This window comes from Vombatus ursinus, unplaced genomic scaffold, assembly GCF_900497805.2.
Source record: "Vombatus ursinus unplaced genomic scaffold, bare-nosed wombat genome assembly UNPS02013931.1, whole genome shotgun sequence".
NCBI lineage: Eukaryota > Metazoa > Chordata > Mammalia > Diprotodontia > Vombatidae > Vombatus > Vombatus ursinus.
The window spans coordinates 2,015,487-2,037,760 of record NW_020953709.1 but is presented as its reverse complement, the minus strand read 5'-3'; the positions used below and the strand labels follow the sequence as shown (position 1 = coordinate 2,037,760).

The 22,274-nt window shown below is 48.2% G+C and overlaps 1 protein-coding gene across 1 annotated transcript; it reads right to left on the bottom strand.

Annotated features, from left to right (window-relative positions):
• Nucleotides 1–63: 63 nt before the first annotated feature.
• PTGDR2 (prostaglandin D2 receptor 2) lies at nucleotides 64–22,240 on the bottom strand. Its single transcript, XM_027858846.1, has 3 exons — nucleotides 22,026–22,240; nucleotides 6,647–6,750; nucleotides 64–1,479 (listed from the first exon to the last, which is right to left on the bottom strand). The coding sequence occupies exons 1-3, from the start codon at nucleotides 22,093–22,095 to the stop codon at nucleotides 301–303; spliced, it is 1,353 nt and encodes a 450-aa protein (XP_027714647.1). The 5' UTR covers nucleotides 22,096–22,240; the 3' UTR covers nucleotides 64–300.
• Nucleotides 22,241–22,274: the final 34 nt, after the last annotated feature.

Below are 22,274 nucleotides of genomic sequence, written 5' to 3'. Positions count from 1 at the left end.
GAACCACCTCTGCTTACCAACCTGCTCCCCTTTAGCAAGCTTATTCATCTCTTTGGACCTCAGTTTCCCCATCTCTAAAATGGGGTTGATCTCGGTTGTCTCTAAAACAATGGGTTTGGATTTAGCTGATCTCCAAGGCCTCCTCCACTTGTAAATGTTTGATCCTGTGGCTTAACAAGTGACTATTCCCAGCGGGATTTGTGTGCTGTGAGAGACAGGGAATGGGCAGCACCTGGCCCCTGGAACGGTGGGGTGTTCTGTTTGGAGGAGGAGGCGTGTCCCATACCCCAGCCGGCAGCCTCATTTCAAGGAAACCTCCTCCTGCAGCTCAGCTGGGGCTGGGGCCTTGCCTGGCTGTCCGGCCACCTTGACCCCCACCCAGGTGAGCCAGCGGCTGCGGAAGCCCGGGGAGCTGGAAGTGGAGGAGGATCTAGACAAGGAGGCCGCTTGGGAGCTGCGGCGCCTGCGGCTGCCGCAGCCGAACTCGGTGTCCTCCACCAGCATGCTCTCGAGCACGCAGCGCAGGGAGTGGCGCAGCTTCTTCAGCACGTCCGGGCAGGTGAACACGTAGAGGAAGGGGTTGACCACGCTGTTGATGAAGGCCAGGCTGGTCACGAAGGGCAGGGCCACCTGCACCATCGGGCGCAGACTGGGGTCATAGTGGGCCTGGACCTCCATCAGACTGAAGATGTGGTAGGGCAGCCAGCAGAGGACAAACGCGGCGATGACCGCCATCACCAGGCGTACAAAGCGGCTGGGGTGCTGGCGGCAGCGGTGGCGTAGCTGCAGGCTCACGGCCACGTAGCAGGTGCCAATGATGCCCAGGGGGATGACGAAAGCCAGCAAGAACTTGCTGACCGCCAGGGCCGTTTGGCGGCGACCACAGGCGGCATCCCTGTCTGTCCCGGGGTTATGGAGCAGGAGATTGTAGTAGCACATGATCCGATTATCCCGCCGTGTGATGGTGTCACGGAACAGGAAGTAGGGGATGGTGTTGAGCAGGGCCAGGCCCCACAGTACCAGGCAGACCTTGCGGGCCGCGGCCACTGTGCGGTGGTTCTGGGCCCAGATGGGCTTCACCACCTGCAGGCAGCGATCCAGGCTGATGGCACTGAGCAGGAAACCGCTAGCAAACATGTTCAGGAAGAAGATGGACGAGTGCACCTTGCAGAAGGTGGTGCCTAGCTTCCACGAGTGGCCCACGGCCAGGAAGTAGGTGAAGAAGGGCAAGCTCGCCGTGGCCAGCAGGTCCGACAGGGCCAGGTGCAGCACCCAGGTGGTGACCACCGTCTGGCGCATGCGGCAGCCGACCACGAAGAGGATGACGGCGTTCTCCACCATGCCCAGCAGAGACACCAGCCCGTGCAGGGTCACGGAGGCGTAGTCGATGTAGCGCCCGTTGGAGCTGGTGTGGCCCGTGATGTTAGTCATGTACTCCAAGACGGGGCACAGGGTGATGTTGGACGACATCTCGGGGTCCTGCATGGGAAAGGCCGTGCTGAGCTGGAGTGCCCCTGAGTCCCCTCCTCTGCCCTCAGAACCTTGCAGGGCCAGGGTTCTCCCCTCCCCATGTCCGTCCTTTACCCTGTGCTAATCCCACTTGACTACTTGCAGCCTTAGCTTTCTGCCTTTTTATTCTTATTATCATTTTATTAATCTTATTCTGAACTTAAGAAATAAAACCAGGATTCCCCAAGACCTGTAAGTTTGAAATACAGTGTCAGAACTGGAAGCAACTTCTCTCCATTGCTCCTAGCCGCCGAGGAGGCCCCACGTGGAGAGGGCAGGGCACGCTCTGAAGATTTCCCTGCCCGCCAGCCTCCGTGGCAGCACCCTGAGCGTCATCCGACACGGGCGTGCCTGCCTCTCTTCCTCTCCTGGGTTACCTCTCCAGCTTATTCATCCTCTGCAGTTCAGCTGCCCTGTACCATCCCGTCCCGTTCTTCTTTGTCCCCACAGAGCTCAGTTCTCCCAAAGTTCCCCTGGGAGCCAGGTCCCTTCATCTCCTGTTTGTCCTCACCTTGACCTCCCGGTCAATCCCCCCTGGTCTCCCAACCTGTTCAGAAAAATAAACGCAAAATCTTATGTAGTTATTTGTGCTGTTTCTGATGGAGAGAGCATCTCTACCTGAGGGGCAGTCAGACTTCCCGGAGTAGGAGGTGGTCCTGGAGCTGAACTTTGAAGGAGGCTGAGCATTCTGAGAACAGGAGGGAAAGTATTCCAGGCACAGGGCAGAGCCTGTGCAAAAGCTCAGAGGCAGACCTGCAGTACCTGGGTCTCCAAAGACTTTTCCCCTTCATCCTGTTCCCTCCCCATCCTCTAAGATAAAAGCTTTCTTTTTTTCTTTTTTTTTTTTTTGGCAATTGGGGTTAAGTGACTTGCCCAGGGTCACAGCTAGTAAGGATAAAAGCTCTTAAATTTTGTTTGTGCCATGGCCCCCTTTGGCCAGTCTGATAAGACCCACGGACCCCTTTCTCCATAATAATGTTAATGCATAATTAATGTTGTTAATGAATAATGTTGCTAAATGCATAAAATAAAACACATAGGATCACAAAAGAAGCCAATTACATCAAAATGCAGTTATAGAAACATTTTTTAAAAACAATTGGACAGACCTTCCCTTTCTTCCCCCTCTCCCCGCCATCTATCCACAGATATACCTACAGTTTAATAGCTCACCTAATGAACTGTTCCTTCTCTCTCTCCCATCTCTACCCTGCCTACTTCCCTCTTGTTCACAAATGTGTTCCCATCACCCCCAGTGTCAAAACAAAACTCTTTCCCTTAGCCTCGCCTTCTGAAGCTGTCATCCTTATGTCCCTCCCTCTGCTAGACCCCTAGAAAGCCAGGTCTGTGCTCTGCCCCTTCGGCTGGTGGGATGGGGGCAGGGGGCAGTTCTGCTTCTGACCTGCTCTTCCCAAAAAGAGCCGTTCCTAAGTCCTCAGTCCCTTTGCAGAGAAGCAGTGGGTGAAGGGGATGGATGGTGAGGGCAGGAAGCTGTCAGCCTGCAGCTAAGGGCTTCGGGTCTTGTCCTGACTCCCCCGGGTACCCCTCGACCTGCTCAGACGGTCCTCTCCAGTGGCTGGTCTCCAATAGTAACTCCACTAGTAACTGCAGGCCCAGTGATGGCTAAGGCCTCCAGCACTGGCCACCCCCATCTGATATGCCAAGAGCAAGCGAGATAGGAACAACAGCAGAAGGAAAGCTGAGACCCAGATATGGAGACTGCTGCCCCATCTGAGAAAGTGGGCCAGGTTTGGGCAGCCCCCGGATATTGTGACCCACTGACAAGGGCAGCAGAAATGGATTCGTCCAGTTCCGAGGATGGAGGACCAAGGGCTAGGCTGCCCAAGAGCCTTCAACCAAGCTTCGAGCCACTGCCTGAGGAAACCTCCTCAAACACAGAGCTGGGCCACTCATGTCTCCAGCCCCGTGCTGGGCGCTGTGAGGTCCCCGAGCAAGGCAGCCCCTGCGATTGAGGGACTTCCAACTGGGAGATGCTGCTAGAAAACATTCATGAACAAGACACAAGAGTATGTGATGGCTGAATGAGCTAACACTGTGGGAGCTCCCAGGAGGGGGTGAGAAGGAAGGGATGTAAGCTGGATGTTAGAATTCCCTTGGTTTTATAGCTGAGGAATCTGAAGCAGAGAGAGGTTAAGTCACTTCAGGGTCCTACAGCTAGTAAATGTCAGAGGCAGGATTTGAACTCAGCTCTTCCAGATTCCAGGTCCTGTACCCTCTCCACTGTGCCATGTAACTGCTTGTAGGTTGGAGAAGGGGGTGAGATTGGGGAGGGAGAGGTGTCGAGGAAGTCTCTGAGCTGAGCCTTAAAGAATGCTCAGAATTCAGGTAGGCAGAAAGACATTGGAGGAGCAAAGATAATCAGCTGGAAGAAGCCTTAGAGGTCAGTTAGTCCAACCCCCCCAATTTTACAGATGAGGAAACTGAGGCAGGAGAGGGTGCCTGACTCACCCAGAATCATACGGGAAGTGGTAAAGCTGAGAGGGGAGGGGAGTGGAGAAGAGGACGGGAACAGAATATGAATGGTGTCCCATCCCCCAACCAAGAGACAACCACAGCTCACGTGTCGTGGGGTCTGCCAAATGCCCAAAACTAAGAATCTCAGCTCACACTTAGGGTCTCAGGCTTATAAAGCTCTTGTGCACGAGCTCACTTGGTCCTCATAACACGACCCTGTGGGCAACAAGATCAGCTATTCAGCCCCATTTCACAGATAGGGAAAGAGAGGCTCAGGAAGATGAAGGGATTTCCCAGGGTCACATAGCACGGAGGTGTCTGTGCTGCAGTTTGAAATTGTCTCTTCCCAACACCAGATCCAGTATACCCATCCTGAGACCGACATTTACTACCTGTGTGACCCTGACCGAGTCATCTCACCTTCTCAGGGCTTCAGATTACCCCTCTGTAAAATAAGATCACACAGTTGGCCTGTAAGGTTTGTTCCAGCTCTAAAAAGCTATGAGCCTCCCTAGATCTGTTCCCAGCCTAGGCTAAAGCCAGAAGGCTCTCTGCTTTAGCAGAGAGACTCCGGGAGGTGGATTTGGGAAAACAGCTTAAAACAGCCTGGCCTGTGGCCCAGCTTCAAATAAACCATAGACAAGATGTCAGAGCAGCTCCCAGAGCCAGATGAGTTCTCGCAGACCCGCTATCCCCTGCCTCTTCAGCCAAACACGGCTAAGGAGTCACGCCAACAGATGGTGCCTCCAGCGCCAAAGGTCCCAGCTCTGTCCTAGCCCACAGCCTACAGTCCTCTCCAGACAGTCCAACCTCAGACCCTGGCATCATCTCCAAGTAGGTAGACCCCAGAGGCACCCTAGGTAATGAAAGACCTGCCCTGAAGCCAAGGCTAAGGGCATCTACAGTAAGTAAGACATGTTCCAGGTCACAGCATGTCAGGAATAGGACAAAGAAATTGAAGATGAAGGACAGAGGTTGGAACCCCAGCTCCCACAAATAGTTACTTTAGCTCTCTGAGCCTCTGTCTCCTCCCCTGTACAATCAGGCCTAGATGCCCTCTAAAGTCCCTTTCAAGCCCTGTGGTATCATTTTTAGATCTAAAAACATAAACTTAGAGCTGGAGGGACCTCCGAGGTCACTTTGAAACTCTTTGAGCCTCAGTTTCCTCATCTGTAAAATGGAGATCAGAATGCTTACAGTGAAGAGCAAGTTAAGATTGTGTATGTGCAGACATGAGTTATTGCCCAGTTTTTAAAATTTTTATTTATTTTTCATTTATGAAACAAAACAAGCATTTCCAAAACAGTAGAATTTTTTTTTAAAAGATGATTGCACATGAAACTGCAAACCTATTGTGTACAACTTACCAGTCCTTTTTTTTTTTTTTTTTTGGCAAAGCAAACAGGGTTAAGTGACTTGGCCAGGGTCACACAGCTAGTAAATGTCAAGTGTCTGAGGCTGGATTTGAACTCAGGCCTCCCATGCTCTATCCACCGCACCACCTCACTGCCTCAATATCCCTTTTAAATCATGTATCATGTAAATCTATTTTTTTCCCTTTTTTTCCCTTCCCTCCCCAGGAATGAAATAAATAAAAAAAAATTTTAAAACTGTCTTGACACCAGTCCCTTTATAGATATTAGAAATCCAGGAGAAGAGGACTAAAAATTGGGTTTGATTCTTAAAACACTCATTTAAACCACTCACATTACTATTAGCTGTTTGGCATTTGACTGATTAGCATGCAGCATAAAGTAGGAGCAGTTTATATAATCTCTAGACCTAGAGGCAGAAGAAATGAGTTCAGATCCTACCTCAGACACCAACTGTGTGTCCCTGGGCAAGTCATTTAACTTCTGGCTGTCTCAGTTTCCTCATCTGTAAAACGGAAATTACAAAAGCCGCTACCTCCCAGGGCTGTCCTGAGGATCAAATCAGATACTTGTCGATTGCCTTTCAGACACTAAAATGCCACGGGAAGGCTGGTGGTTATTCTCAATATGGTAATCCATGGCAGATCACACTGACCTTGCTGGACAATTCATGTGATTATAGCATGAGTGCTTTCTAGGCATTTTGTATGTGATGCGATCCTCTGCTGACAACTTGGAAGAAAGGCCAAGACAGAGCGTTGGCTTTAGGGAAGCTGAAGGGCTTCATAAGACCCCAGATGTAGGGTTAGAAGGGACGTGAGAGGCCTTCTATCCAACCCCCTCACTTTACAGGTGAGGAAACTGAGGCTCAGGTGGGGGGAGGGGAAAGAACCTTAGATTTAGGACTGGAAGGGACCCTGGCGATCATTTAGTCCAGCCGCCTCATTTTAGAAGAGGAAAGCAAGAGGGAAAGTGAATGTGCCTAACCCACTCTGGTCCCTGCCTAGCCTCCCTCCCCAGAGCTCCTTCACGGTGCCCATCCAGCCTGCAGAGTTCGGTTTGGCGAGGATGCAGGACTGGCCACCACTTCCCCAGGGCACTCAGCCAGGCGGGCTCCCGTTGCCTCCCCGAGGCCAATAATGCGGTTGTCCCTACTAAGGCTACGAGGTCTCTCCCTGCCAGACGCACGCCGCTCACTAAGCCAACATCCTTCGAGGAAGGGGCAGCACAGCCAACTGGACCTGGTGCCTGGCCTCACCCCAGCTTGCTGAGCTTCTGGCCCCTCTTACCTGGGTCCCAGCTGGAAGTGAGAGGTGGAGATGGAGGGGGTCCCCTGATCCCAGGCTGCCGGCTCCCATCAGGAGGCTGCACGCAGCTGTTGAGTCCCCTGAGGCTGGACAAGAGCAGAGGTGAGGTTGGTGGCGATGAGGAGAAGGGAGGCTGGAGGAGGAGGAAATGACTGTAACCTCTGGCGGGAGTTAATTTTGTCAGGTTTCTCTCCCGGCGTCCTTATCTCAGTGTAGATGGGAGATAACTCAGCCAAGTCAACCAGCCCGCCCCTAATTTACCCTGCGCAGGGAGCCCTCAGCCCCTCCCTTTGTAGACTGCTTTTTAGAAATCCTGCCGTGACAGAGAGAATTTTTGAGTGTGTCTCGGACACGAATGGTAGGAGTGTGCAAAAACCGGTGAGCAGAACCGGGAAAACAGTCTACACACAATGATGACAGCAATGTGAATGGAAGGGGCAACCGTAACTATTATCAGAACGAAAACACTGAGTAATTGTACTGTCCCAACTTAGTCCCCCAAAGAGATGGGAAGAGGCACCTCCCTCCTTTCTTCGGGTTTGCGGGTCTACAAGTGTAAAACAAACACTTCAATTCCGCTAATGTTCTAGTTTTCCTAAACTGCTTAGTCTTTGTTACAAGAGAAACTGAGGTTATAAAGGAGGGAACTGTATGGAGATGAAAGTGATATGAAAGCCAAAGATCAATTTAAAAAACTGAAACGTGTAAGAGTTGAGAGGAGGGTGGGAGATGGGGAGAAGAAAAATGTGTATATGAGAAAGTTTGTGGGACAGCTTCAGAAAGGTTGTTTAATATACTATAGTAAGTTGTCTGAGTTCACACAGCTAGTGTGTGAAAGGCGGGGGGGGGGTGTGGGAAGGTGAGAGAACACATGAGAGGCATGTGTGTTAGTGTGTTAGTGAAAGAAAGTGCTGAGGGAGAGAGTGTGTGTCAGGGAAAGAGAAAGAAGAGACGCAGTCAGAGACAGAGAGACAGGGCCTGGGGAGGTAGGGAAGGAGGGAGGGAGAGAGATATCTGACCTTCAGGACCAGGGCAATGCAGACGCTCTCTCTCTTTGTCCCTCTCTGCTGCTATGCCATCTGCCCCATAGGAGCTCATCCAGAACAGGAGGAGATGCAGAAACTGACTGTGTGCTACAAGTCCCCAGGTCTGGGTTCTTCCCTTTGAATCCACATCACAAAGTTTTTCCTCCCCGTTCTTCAATCCCCCTGTTTGTAAAAGTGGGAGTTTTCCCAGATGGAGAGTGAATACCCCAAGTCTGGTGTTCTACCCCTCTGCCACCCAGCTGCCTTATCCACCCACCTTCGGGTGAGGGAGAGTCAAAGTCCGGGATGATTCAGGGTTTGTGAGCCTCGGTACTAAAAGCATGGCGCTGACCTCTACACAAATGGAGAAATTCGGAAGGGTGGCAGGGACTAAGATGGGGAAGATGATGAGTTCCATCGTGGGCATGGTGACCTTGAGCCAGCCATGTTTAACAGGTCATTGAGGATGTGGGGCTAGAATTTCCCAGAGACATTAGGACTGGGTATATAATGTCAGGAGTCATGGGCAGGAGGCTTAGAATTGAACGTATGGGCGTTAATGTGATTGCCAAAGTGGGAGGGGTATAGAGAGAAAAGAAGAGGGCCTTAGCGTGCACCCACAGTTGTGAAGCAGGAAAAGACTAATGAGGCAGGAAAGGGAGATGGTGAGGGGGAGGAAGGCACTAAGATTAAAGAGACGGGGTGCCAAGTATTAAATCCTCTGTACAACAGTTCTGCGTGCCGTTTCCCCTATTAGACTGTGAGCTCCTTGAGATCAGAATTGTCTTTCACCTCTCTTTGTATCCCCAGGGCTTAGTACAGTGCTTGGCACACAGTAAACGCTTAATAAATGCTTGTTGATTTGTCTTGAGTGAAATCAAAGAGGATGAGAACTGAGCAAAAGTCCCCGGAGGTAGCCCTTATGAGATCTATATGACCCTGGAAAACAAAGTTAGAATTGGGAAGTGAGAGACAAGATTGTAAAGTGATGAGAAGTGAGTGGGCGTAGACAAGGCCTGATTTTTTCTAGGCATCTGGCTGTGAATGAAAGGGCGGAGACCCTGAGGAGCTGATAAGACCTAGAGAAAGTGTTTGTTTAGAAGGAGGGACAGATTGATGAATGCGACAACCAACAGAGACTCATGGGAAAGTATGCCTGCCACCTCAAGAGGGGGATGGGGATGGGGATGGGCATGGGCATGGGCATGGGGATGGACTGGATGTTTGGAACACAACCTACATTTCCAGACACGACCATTAAAATAAACATTTGTCTTCCTTGGTTTTTATTAAAAGGGAGAGCTTTCGTTTAGGGGGAGGGATAGAGTAGGAGAGTAGGGAGGAGTACAGTAGAAGAGTAGCAATGGTGAGACCCCCCCCCCAAAAAAGGAAAAAGAGCATCAATGACCCATTTACAAAATGCACAGAATGAGCCCTAAGTAGGGTTTGGAGAAAGACTCACAAAAGGAGCCATGCTGGTGCTACCAAGATAAATGTAATGGCTATTGGAAGGAGCAAGGGAGATGAGCTATAGATTCATTGTTTCATGCCCAATCCTCATTTTCTGACCTCTGGGTAGGAAATGTTCACGCTTACCGAGGATTTGCTAGATCATCATAATTTTTTTTTTTCTTCAAAGAACTGGGGAGAGAAATGAGAATGTTTATAGGCAGCAGGGAAGGAGCCAAGCTGTTATTGTTCAGTCATTTCAGACTCTTTGTGACCCATCTGGGGTTTTCTTAGCAAAGACACTGGATTGGTTTGCCATTTCCTTCTCCAGCTCATTTTACAAATGAGGGAACTGAGGCAAGGAGGATGAAGTCACTTGCCCAGGGTCACACAGTTAGTAAGTGTCTGAGGGCAGATTAGCACTAAGGAAGAGGAGTCTTCCTGACTCCAAACCCGGTGCTCTATCCGTTGTGCCACCCAGCTGCCCAAGGAGCCGACAGATATCTTGAGATTGGAGATTAGGAATGGAAGGGAGGGGAGGTCCTCTGCAAATCAAAAGTGGAGAAGTGGTCATGTAGGACGCTGGGAGAAAAAGAGAAGATCTGGAACAGATTCTGTAGCATGTGCAACAGAGTCAGTTAGAGAAGATTAGATCACATAAATCTGAAATGAACCCAGTCAGCACAGTTGTGTGACTTCCTTCAGCACCATTCAGCAGTGTGTGATCGGCGGAGAAGATGGGTGCTGAGGACAACCCAGGGTGAAGGTTTGGCAAGTTACATGGGTAACACTACAGGAAAAGGGACAAAGAATTCCAGAACTGAGGATATTATCTAGTTTAACTGGTTAACTGTAGGAGCGAGATCGGGAAGGGAGGAAACAGGCCAGAGCAGGGATAATTGGCCGAGATTGCTGTGAGCAGCAGAAAAACTGGAAGCCAAGTGAAGATAAAGAATAGCTTTAGGTCACAGGAGTTCTTGACTTGAGATTTGAACTTGTTTTTTCTTTAAATATGTGATAACTATCAAAATATCAATCAATAAACATTTGTTAAGTGCCTATTATGTGCCAGGCACTGTGCTAAGTGCTGGGGATACAAGAAGAGGCCAAAGATAGCCCCTGCCCTCAAGGAACTTACAATCTAATTCAGGAGACAACATGCAAATAAATATATGCAAAGCAAGCTATATATAGGGTAAATAGGAGATAATTAACAGAGAAGGCACTGGAATTAAGAGGTGCTAGGGAAGGTTTTCTGTAGAAAGTGGAATTTTAGTTGGGACCCCCAGGGAGGTCAGTCATCAGAACAGAGGAGGGAGAGTATTCCAGGCATGAGAAAATGCTCAGTCTCCTTGGTAATCCTTTGTTCCAGGGGATACAATAGAGAGGTACCCCAAAGCCAAATCTGAGATGTTAGAGGGTAGAGCCAAGGTGACTAGGGTTGAGAGAGTGGTGGGTAGTCAATGGTGAAGACGATGAGCATGACCAAACAGACCCCACTCGCAGCCTGAAAACGCAAACAGTTGAATGTCCTGACATTTTGGACGGTGCCTTAGAGCATAGAATAGTGGAACTTGGAAGGAACTCAGAGCACAGAATGTAAAAGCAACATATGCCCTTGGAACCTGGGGCATGCAATTTCAGGAATGGAAAGCATCCTGGGAAAGCACTTGGTCTTAATGGACAGAGGACTGGATGTTCTTCTTTTTTCTTGTTATGATTTTCATAGACATATTGTTCTTGGAAGTTTTCACAGATAATATAGAAGGGAGCCTTCTACTTTGGTGAAGGGCAAGGAGAAGTCAAATGCTCTCCCTAGTACTTCTTTAGCAGGATGACCAGAGGGGTTCTCCCAAACTTCCAGGACAGTGAATCTTTATCTGGGATGTTTGAATGCATCTCAAACTAGAAGGTAGACCTGGCACCTTCTGAAAAGGAAGAAAGCCAACTGATTAAGCCAGCCCTCAATGAACTGGTGAGTTTGAGCCACCCCCTTGGCACCTCCTGAGATAGAAAGATAGATAGATAGAGAGAGAGAGAGAGAGAGAGAGAGAGAGAGAGTGGGCATTTAAATGCTCCTATGTGCCTGGCACTGTGTTAAGTATTTGGGGATAGAAATATAAGCAAAATCTATCCTGAAATCTATCCACAGTACCCCTTGATTGAAAACCTCTATTCTAGAGGGAGTCAGAGTGCAGCCAACAGCCCTTTGTGCTGGAAGGAGCCAGGGACTAAAGCCAGGCCATGGAGGAGCCAGTAATCTGGGCTTCGCATTCTACTAGGACAGTGAGTCATTTGTGTAGACCAGACAGGAATGGATGCTGCTTTTCTGGGAGCCCCAGGAGGGGTCCGAACCACAGGGAGTGGCCTGCGGTGGGCAAACCACTTACATCCCTATTGAAAAAGGAACTAACCAGAATGTTGGAGAGATTGCCCTGATGACAACCCCAAGTGCAGTTCCCTTCTGAAAGGAGTTCAAATCAGAGAGACTAACTCCCGTCAGGGATGTGCTGGTAAAATGCTTAACAACCAGCTCTCATGGGTGGGGGTGGGGAGGAAGAAATGGATGCATGACACACTTAAGTTTAATCTGTATTATTAACATCTTAATTCATGATGGTCAACAAAGCAATCTATTGAGCCCAGATGTGTAGTATTTCCCAGGCTAGTTCCAAGGTGTAAATGTGCACACTGAAAATTTAACAATTTGCTCTGTGGGCAGGCTCCTGACTATGGTTTCATAAAATAGTAAGATTCGCTGAAAAGCTAAAAGAATTCTATTATTTACGGACTATTGTAAATCCTTCATGAGTTTTGTGCATTGTTTATGGACTCTTTCTGAATTTCTGCGGTGATGAAATAGAGGTCATCCTACATCAAATCAACGGGCTGTTGGCATTCTTTTGGCTTGAGTGTTTGTGTAGGACTTGAGCACCCTCTTACCCACATTGGTGGAGACCTAGATACTATCTGGGGGCAGCTAGATATGCAGTGGTTAGAGCACCATGCCTGGAGTCAGGAGAAGCTGAATTCAAATCTGGCCCCAAACACTGACTAGCTATCAAAACCTGGGCAAGTCACCTAACCCTGTTTGCCTCAGTTTTCTCAAATGTAAAATAAGCTGGAGAAGGAAATGGCAAACCACTCCAGCATCTTTGCCAGGAAAAACTCAAATGGGGTCACAAAGAGTCAGACACAACTGAACGACATTATTTATAATCAGTGATTTTCCTGGAGTAAATGCTGGGTTTTGACAATATGAGCCAAAGAGAAAGTGATCTTTTAGGGGGGCCCCCAAGATCACAATGAGTTTGGGTAAGCCTCAGACTTAGGAATGCTGGGCCATGGGTTATATTGACTTAGCCATATATCCATGGGCAAGTCATTTAACCTCTCACAGCTTCAATTTCCTTAGTTAACTGTAGTCAGAAAGACCTGAGTTCAAATCTGGCCAAAGATGCTAGCTAGCTGTATGACCCTTGGCAAATCACTTAACAGCTATCTGTCTCAGTTTCCTCAGCTGTAAAAAGGGATTATTAATAGTACCCACCTCCTAGAGTTATAAGGAACAAAGGAAATAATATTTTACAGTTCTGTGTGGCCAGTATTACAGGTTATTATTCTCTCTTTGTAATAATAATATTTAGAACTCAAAATCTTATAAAAGTAAATGTTGAAAATTAAAAACAAATAGATAAATAAATGAAATAATAACAATAATTTACAAATATTATTTATTTTGTTCCTTATAACAACTCTTGGAGGTGGGTGAATTTTTCCTAGCAATTCTCAGTCTACTTAAAAGTTGTTGAGTGCGTGTCTGCATTGGTGAATGGAGTATCCACAATCATGTGATCAAAGGTCCTCAAAAGACGGAAATAACGTTAATACAATAATCCTTTACAGATTTTCTTAACCTTTTTGGTGTCCTGGACCCTTGGGCAGGCTGTCTGGTGAAGATATGGGCCCCTTCTCAGAATGATATTTATAAGTGCGTAAAATGAAGTACATAAGATTACAAAGGGAGCCAATTATTAAAACACATTGATCAAAACACTTTTAAGAAAAAACACAGGTTCTCAGACCCTTATAATAACAAGAGGTAACATGGAGTACTGGGCAGAGAGCTAGGTGACCCTGTGCAAGTCCCTGAACCCCGACCCTACCCCAGGCAGCTCCCCAAGAGCAGGGAGGGGATGATGGACACTGGTAGAAGGATCCCTGATGGATTGGGGTGGAAGGCTCTCCAGTGATTAGATGCTTGGACACCCTTTCACATCTTCTCCGGAAGGAAGTGACCTGGCTGCCCGATTATTCCAAAGGTCCAGGGCTCTGAGGCCAGCTCTCCTCTGGCAAAAATACCCAGAGCTAACAGGTTGCTTGGTGATTATGGAATTATGGCAAAGGGATTTGGGCCCACCCTTCTCTACCAGAAGCAGTCAAGAGTGGATGGGAAGGTGTGAGCCCACCAGACAGGGTGCCCACTTCCCTGGATGCGGCTGATGACCTGCTGGGTCACGGATCCAGAGATGAAGGAGTCTCAGAGGCCAAGTGTACCCCCTCTCGTTTTACGCATGAGTCACTGAGGTCAGGGAGACATTCTGTATTCTTTGCAGCAATTAGATGACTTGCCAAGGTCACGCTGGCTGTAAGTAGCAAATTGCAGCGTTCTCTGACTCCATAGTCAGTGTTTTTTCCAACCCCACCAGATGATACCCTTCCCCTGCCCGCCCAGATCCTTAGGCTAGAGGCCATCCACATTCCATCTGGGCTGCCTGACTGTTCACCCAGCTGGGAGGAGATGAGAGTCACTAGGTCTATTCCTCAGGGGCAGATGGAAGACCAGCAGATCTTGCCATCTGCCCTGCAAGTGACCCTTCCATTCTGTGTCATCTCCCCAGTCAAAGCAGGGAGTTCCTGGTTTTTTCTGTTCGTATCCTTAGCACAGGGCTTGGAAGGTGGCGTCGCCGAGTTGTTTTTCAGTCATGTCCGACTGTCCGTGACCCTATTTGGGATCTTCTTGGCAAAGATACTGGATGGTTTGCCATTTCCTTCTCCCATTCATTTTACAGATGAGGAAACTAAGGCAAGAAGAAAGTGAGGCTCTTGCCTTGCTCAAATCCAATTCATGAGCAAGTCAAGACATCACTCATCAATATTGTGATGTCACTGGTCTCTGAAAACGAAGGGTGAACAACAAGTGTGAGCCGAGGTTAGCCACGGCCTTCTCTGGACCTCAGGCTCCTCTTCTGTAAATATTGTCCTGAGAAGGGGCCCGTAGCTTCACCAACAGACTGCCCATGGGTCCAGGTCACAAAAAGGTTAAGAAAGTCTATAAAACATGACTGTATTAACACTACTTCCATCCTTTGAAGACCTGATCATGGGCACTCCATTCACCGTTACAGACCCTGGCTTATCGACAAGGTTTCAGTAGACTGACTTTGACAATTGCTAGGGTCAAAAAATTCATCCCCTTGTAGTCAGTTTGGTGATGAGCCCCTCCAGACTTAATGAGGCTGGTAATCAGACCAAAGACACACAGTCTGTTGCTCAGGCTAAACTCTAAGCCTTCTCAGCTCAGTAGGACTTTCTTGAGTTTGAGCTCCAACGGCAAAGCCTTTGAGAACCCAGGATCCCCTCCTTGCCACAATGAGGTATCAGGGGAAGACTTTACTGGAGACTTGTATTGATCATGATGATACATGCTATAATTGCAGAGTTTCTTGGAAGAGTTTTGTAATCATTTAAAGGAGATTGACCTGTCCGTGCACACAAGAAAGACCAAGTGGATGAAAAATGTCTGTTGCGTTTCTAGATCACGTGGCCAACAAGAAATTAAGAGGAGACATTTTCTCTGATCCTCAAAAGAACTTTGAGTTGCCCAGAATGGACAAGCGTGGATGGGTTATAAGCTACATTTTTGGTAGCGCCCTGAATTGATAAGATCCCAGACCCATCCGAGTTTTTGAGAGTGCTCACAGTGATGCCTGATATGCATAGCTTTCAAACCACATTCTCATCTATTATCTCACTCAGTCTTCATAATACCCTGTTATTTGAGGCGGTGCAATTATTGTTGTCCCCATTTTATAGCTGAGGAAACTGAGGTCCACAGACAGAGAAGCGACTTGCTCCAGGTCGCACAGTTACAGTCAAGGACCAGAACCCTGGTCTCCTGACTCCTGGCTCTATTGCCGCCCACTTCTTCCCTCCTTCATCTCAAGGCTCCCTGCTCCAATTTAAGCCCATGGTCCTCATGTTCGGGCTTCAGCAAAAGCTAATCTCCCCTCTCTAATCCCATAGCAGTTCACCCCCCCCCCCCCACCCTCCAAAGCTTGGGGGCTCGGCTGCCTTCTCTTTCCCCGGGTGAAATGTTAGCCCCTCTACCCCCTCTAGCGTCCTCATCTCCAGCCCCAGAATTGACAACGCGGCTTTCCCCTGGGATGTCCCTCAGCCTCCACACCTGGCAGAAGTATAACATGAGAAAGTTGTAGGATGTGAGGGCGCTGACAGAAGACAGCTCTCCAAAATCCCTGTTTGTTTTTCCACGGCCCCCTCCCCGACTCTCCCACAGAGCTTCCTGGCCCACGAGCACATCTGCGCTTCTCAGGAATCTGGATTAAATAATCAGATCCGGATGTGGTTATCATTTTGGGGGGATAATCTGATTCGTTATTGTGGGATCTGGGGGGGGGGCTGCTCCCCAGATACCAGAGTGTGAGCAAAGCTCAGGTCGAGAACAGGACTCATAAAACTCATGCATCAAATGTTAGGACCAGAAGAGACCCAAAAGGTGGGATGTCAGAGCTGGAGGGGCATCAAGGGACCATGGGTAGGGCACTCACTCTCTCCAGGCCTCAGTTTCCTCCACTGTAAAATGATGAGATGATCTCTAAGGACCCTTCTTGCTCCGAATCCGTGCTCCCGTGATCCCGACGGAGCCGAGATGAGAAGAGGAAACAGAAGATGAGACAGCAAAGCTTGCTGGTTATAAGATATCGCTATCGGTGGGAGGCGGCCTGTGTGACTTTCCCAAGGACACACAGCTAGAAGCCAGACCCTCCGATTCCAAATCCAGCCTGTTCCTTTGGCCATGTGTTCAACCTCCCCACTTGCTCTGTGAGCTGCCAAGTCTGACCGCTGACCTATCAGCTTTAGAAGTCAGCCCTGAATGGACTGAAGCGTTGATTCCTTCTGCCCGTTGAATGAGTACAGGGCAAGGCTCCCCATGGAACTTTGTGTCCTGGACGAGGTCAGGTGTATGGAGCGTGGGAGCCAGAGAGAGGCCGTGGGAGAGGAAGAGGCAAACCCTTTGTCCTACTTAGCAAGGTGTCTGGTGGGCTTCACCTAGACCAGGGCTGGGGAACCTGCAGCCTCAAGGCCTCATGTGGCCCTCTAGGCCCTCAAGTGCGGCCCTTTGACCAAATCCAAACTTCACAGAACATAATAATGTTATAATAAAGCTTTAATAAAAGGCTTTTTCTGTAAAACTTGGATTTGGTCAAAGGGCCGCACTTGAGGACGTGGAGGCCCACATGAAGCCTCGAGGCTGCAGGTTCTTCCTGGCCTAGACATTCTGAGAAGTGAGCAAAAAGTGTGCTTTTTGGAACCCCAGGAAGGCCTCTTACTCTAGCAGCTGGGTGGTGCAGCCTCCAACACTTATTAGCTGTTCAACCCCGGATAAGGCAGTTAACTGCCTCAGTTTCTTCAAATGCAAAACGGAGGTAATAGCACCTACCTTTCCTAGTTGTTCTGAGGAAAAAACAAATACTTGAAAAGAGCTTTGCAAACCTTAAAGCACTATATAAATGCTAGCCTTTCCCCCAAATATCCCCCTAAACCCCATCACCCAAGGTGTAGTAGAATAGGAATTAGACTTCAAATTAGGAGACTCAGGCACAACTCCGACATATTAACTGTCTGACTAATATTAGTTGTCTGGCCATGAACACCTGTCATGGACTGTAACCACCCTGGGTCTCAATTTCCTCATCTGCAAAATGGGGGTTAACGTCCTTTCACTATCTACCTTCAGAGGGTGGTCGTGAATCTTAAAGTTTTATAGAAATGGGGGCAACTCCCACTGTTGCTGCTTCTGTTCTTTGACACCCCCTCCCCTTATCTTCAACCTCCAGGTCTTTGACTCTCTCTCACTTGGACCTCCTGGGATTTCTGTTTTCCTTCCATGCTCGGCCCAATCACCAGGGTGGGCGGGAGGCCTTCCCCCCACTCCCATTTTCCCTCCTGCTAGTCCCCTCGCCTCCTTGAGCCTGCTTTGTAGGCAACCAGGTATCGTTATATGCTGACTCTCCCCTTAGATTGTAATCTCCTTGAGGGCAGAATCTATTTCATTCTTGTCTTTGTAGCTCTAGTATTTCGCATAGTGCCTGGAACTAGAAGGGTGCTTAAAAATTGAGTACTGATCACTTCATTGGTTTGGTCATTCCTTTCTTGTCCTCACTTTCGGTTCTCTGGGGAAGGAGAGTCTAAGATAAAGTTGAAGAGAACCTTTGAGGTCATCCAGGCCAACTCCTTCATTTTCAGATGAGGGAACTGAGGCTCTAAAAGGTTTAAGTGACTGGTCCAAGGTCACACAGGTAATAAGGGGCCAAGCTGGAATTCAAACTCGGGCACTGGGAATCCCAGGTCACTGCCACACTGCCTGCCCGGAGGCCCTAAGCTCTGCTTCCCGGCTCTGTCCCCTTCTTCCTCTCTTTCTGTCCCCTTGCTAAGACTTCCGAGACTGCTGGAGATCTGGGGGAAGGCGGGATGCTGACGAGATGAGGGGGAAACAGAGAAAAAAAAAAAGGTTGAAGATAGGGCAGTTCTGCCAGGGGCCAAGCAACCCATCCTCCAGCTCACCTGGAAAGAACAGATTTTGAAACTAAAGTGGTATCGAGTCCTCGTCCTGAGACCCAAGGTCAACTCAACACTCAACATGTGACCTTGGGCCCGTCACTCCTCTTCCTTAGACCTCAGTTTCCCCTTCTGTAAAATAAGAGGGCTGGACTGGATGTTCTCTAAAATCTCGTCCAGTCCTGAAACTCTCAGTCCTACGTCCTTCGTTCTCTCCTAACTCTAACACTTGATTTTCTATGTTCTAAAGTCCTTTCCAGGTTGAGCATCCATGTTCTAGGGACCCTTCCAAAGCCTGAAGCAAGCTTTTCTGCATGATGCCTCTCGTGTGTTCTGGGGTCCCTTCCAGCTCTGATATTTTATATTTAAAGTCCATTCCAGTTCTAAAAGTCTACCTTCCATGTCTCTTCCAGTTTGGACATTCTCCATTCTAAGGCTTCTTCCAACTCCAGCGATCTCTCTAAGAAGTTTCCTTCCAGCTCGGACGTTTTTCTATTCCAACTTCCCTCCCAACTCTTAATATTTCATGACCTCTAAATACCCAGAGAGCATTACCGTGTGGAGAAAGTTTGTAGAAAACCTGCAGAGAGAAGCTGAGCAGAGACAGTGAAGACAAAGGTCAACTGAGGCCTAAGGACATGTGCCAAAGCAAGCAGAGAGGAGCCCGGTTCGATTTGGACTGAATGATCTTCAGGATGGCCTCCAGCTCCAAGACTCTGTGAGGGGAGCCCATGTGTGGCCAAGATGATGCCACCAATGCTCATCCCCCTTGATCCAGGAATCCCACTCCTGGGGATGGACCAAGAGAGAAGCAAAGGTCCACCACGTACAGAAATATTCCTAGTAGCCTTCTCTGTGTTAACAGAGGATGGATAGCCCATCGAGTAGAGAGCAACTAGAAGTCTGATATATGAATGGACTATTGCTGGGCTGTAAGAAAGGACAAATATAGGGAACAATCTGTGTGAACTGTTGGGAATAGGGACTGGGGCCTGTGATTTCACTGATATAAGGAACTCCTGGGTGAGGAAATTCCCTTCAACCATGCCGGTCTGCACCTTCTCATCTTAGGGACTTGCCTTGAACTCTGGCCAGGTAAGTAACTTTTTCAAGGTCATATGATCAATATATATGAGAGGTGGTTCTTGAACTCAGGTCTTCCTGGCTCTGAGGCCAGCCCTTTTCCCACTGTGCCAGGCTACCTTCATACAGAGCGAGCTAAACAGAAACAAGGAAAAACATCATACTCAATGATTACAACAATGTAAAAGATAAGATTACTAAATGGAGGTTGAATTTGGAATTACTGAGGAAAAAAACCAATGAAGATTCCAGAAAAGAAATAACAAAACACCTCCTCTTGCCCAGCAGAGGTGGGGGCCTACCAGGACTGAATATTGTATGCACAAGTTTCTGTTGTATACACAAGTATTTGATATTTTTGCTTAATTTTTTCCTCAATTTTGCTTTCTTTCTTTCTTTTTTCTTTGTCACAAAGTCCAATACGGAGATTGGGTGTGAAATGCCTGCAACAAAAGACATCAATATAACGATTGAAATTTCTAATACCCCAAAATGTTAATAATATCATTACGGTAGTCACTAATTTCCAGGTACTCAAGGGAGAAGTTGGGGGTTGTTTGTGTTTTGTTGCGTTATTTTGAACATCCTGCTCTAACCAGTTCCCTTACTAGGGCTCCAGCATTTGCATACCCAAACCACATGCAGTCCTTTGCAGCAGGGTGGGGGGTGGAGAAGCAGTGAGGCAGAACACAGGACTTTGTCTTGGCAGGCCTTAACTCTCTCCGACCCCCTCCTGAGACGAGGATCCTAAGCCAAATCCAGATGTCTTTCCTTCCCTTGGTGCCTGCCTGGGAAACGAGGCCTCAATCCTCTGTGCTTTCTGGGCCTTCTAAGAATTTGGCCACCAGGGACCAGGAGGGCTGCATTCTCTAGGAAGTGTGGGAGTGCTCAGGATGCCTTATTACCACCACCACCCCCAGACACACACACACACACGCACACACATACAAACTCTATTTTCTTTCAGTGATCCATTGCAAACTCGTCATCGACCGTATGACCCTATCTTCAACGGCTTAATCTTGCCAACCAAATCAAATTCAGTTTCCTTTATCTGGTGCTCAACACCTTTCACAGCTCATCATATCCTATCATCCTGACTTTTCCTCCCTATATGCTTTGTTCCAGACAAATTGGTCTCTCTGCCCCCCAAAACCCCTCTACCCTCATCCCACTTTGTTCCTCTGCTCACACCATTCCCTAAACTTAGAACATCCTCCTATGAATGTTCTCCAGCCCTTCCCAGCTCTGACATTCATGGGTCCTATTCTGTTGGAGTTTTGTTGGCCCCAGTAGCATATTTATTGAGTGAGGGCCTTCAGAGAACAGCCCACAGTGACCTCAATATCTCCCTCCTGGGTCATAACAAATATCTCAGAGCCCTTAATCCTCCTGAGTATGTTGTGGGTCACTGAACCCTTTCTTGACTATTGCTGTGGGCTCCAGAGATCTTTCAGTATTGTTTTGTTTGTGTTGAACAGCTCAATCTTCATTTCCTAAGAGGGTTATACTGGGAGTAGGACTCATTGGAGAGTAGCTGTGATGTTAAGATAAGAAGAACCATTAACACTGTGTTTTATTTCTTTAAGATCTTTTCCTGTGCTTGCATCAATCAGTTGGGCTTGAGGAGACAGCCTGGTGTGGTGCAAAGAATATTGAACTTGGAGACGAGAGACCCGGGTCTCAAATCTCAATTTCAACACTTACTAGATGTATGACTCTAAGCAATTCACATCTCCCTCGTGACCCACATGGGTAAAATGGAGAGAATCATTTGGGGGGTCCAAAATACAGAGTAGCTAGCACTCTAGGTCTGGGCAGGACTGTGGCAGGGAGGGAGTCTCACCATGGCCACCCCACGTTCAGGTCCATTCTGAGGGAGCCCACATGATGGGGCGAGACTGAGTCCAAAGGTCTCGTAGAAAAATAGGACTCACTGGAGAGGGAGAATTGTGTTCATGGTTTATGAGTTCCTTCTAGCCTTCCTGACCTTCTGCGTCTTCTGAGGGGCAATATGCCATCCCTTCCCCAAAAATATGTTACCTTGAGTGCTTTTAGGGGAACCGAGGACCCTAACTTCTATTTGTAGGAACCTAGACACAAGCTATATTGAACAAATTTGGATACGGGCATTATCAAGCCAAAGAGAGACTAGTATCTTTGGGGCCAGTGCCCAAATCAGACCTGGCCTCACTTAGAGCTAGGGTGCCCTGGGCCATGGGTTACCTCTAAAAGAACTCTTCAGCTCCAATCCGGCTCCAATCTACTTTTTAGACTTACTTCAGGTGATCCCCCTCCACGACGTTTTCATTCCGGCTGAACTGGACCCATAGCCGCTTCCTAAACTCAAGGCCCCCCATTGCCCGCCTCTCTGCAGTGGTATAGGCTATCCCCAGCCATGGGGGATCACTTCCTCCTCACATGGTTCTGGTCTGGCTTCTGTCAAGGCTCCGCTCAGGTGATGCCTCCTACAGGAAACCTTTCCTGATCTGCCAGCAGGGGGCATTTTCGCACCCCTCAAATTACCTTTAATTCTATCCTCACCCAGTAAGGGGTCCGTAGACAGTAAACTCCTTGAGGGCAGGATGTTTCCATTTTGGCTTCGTAATCCCGAACCTGGCCTGTGAAGTAGTTAATGTTTGTTGACTTGGAGAAAAATACTTCCTAAATCTTAAAACATGATTTAAGAATCATAAAACTTATGATTCTATATATAATTACACATATATGTAATTATATTATCATATAATATATATGATTATATAATAATCATATAATATAATATAATAATATAATTAAGAAGAATAATACCCACTTAAAGAAGTGATCAGGGCTTAGAGAATCACAGGATCATAGAGCTAGGAAGTAATTCAGAGGCCTTTCTGGTCCAACCCTACCATTTTACAGATGAGAAAACAGAGGCCCAGAGAGGGGAAGTCACTCACCCGAGGTCACACAGGGACAGGGAGGAGAGGAGGAAGGATCTAATCTCAGGTCCTGTGACCCCTGGTCCATGTACTGTGCTTCTTTCCCAGGCAAAGCCCGAGAGGCATCAGCCAGACTTGGGCTTGGGTGCCATGCCAGGCCAGAGTGGCGTTATCAGCCCGGGGCCCACCCTTCATTCTCGGTTCCCTGTTTACTGAGCAGTTCTCTCTCCCAGCTCCTCATCTGCTCTGCATAGGAAATAAGACACA

What these genes read in the sequence shown, in the direction of transcription:
- PTGDR2 (XM_027858846.1), bottom strand. Translation starts at nt 22,095, where the DNA reads ATGGACCAGGGGTCACAGGACCTGAGATTAGATCCTTCCTCCTCTCCT. An exon ending in CTGTCCCTGTGTGACCTCGG is followed by an intron (nt 6,751 to 22,025) that starts GTGAGTGACTTC and finishes GCTCTTGTCCAG; the next exon opens with CCTCAGGGGACTCAACAGCT. An exon ending in CACTTCCAGCTGGGACCCAG is followed by an intron (nt 1,480 to 6,646) that starts GTAAGAGGGGCC and finishes TTTCCCATGCAG; the next exon opens with GACCCCGAGATGTCGTCCAA.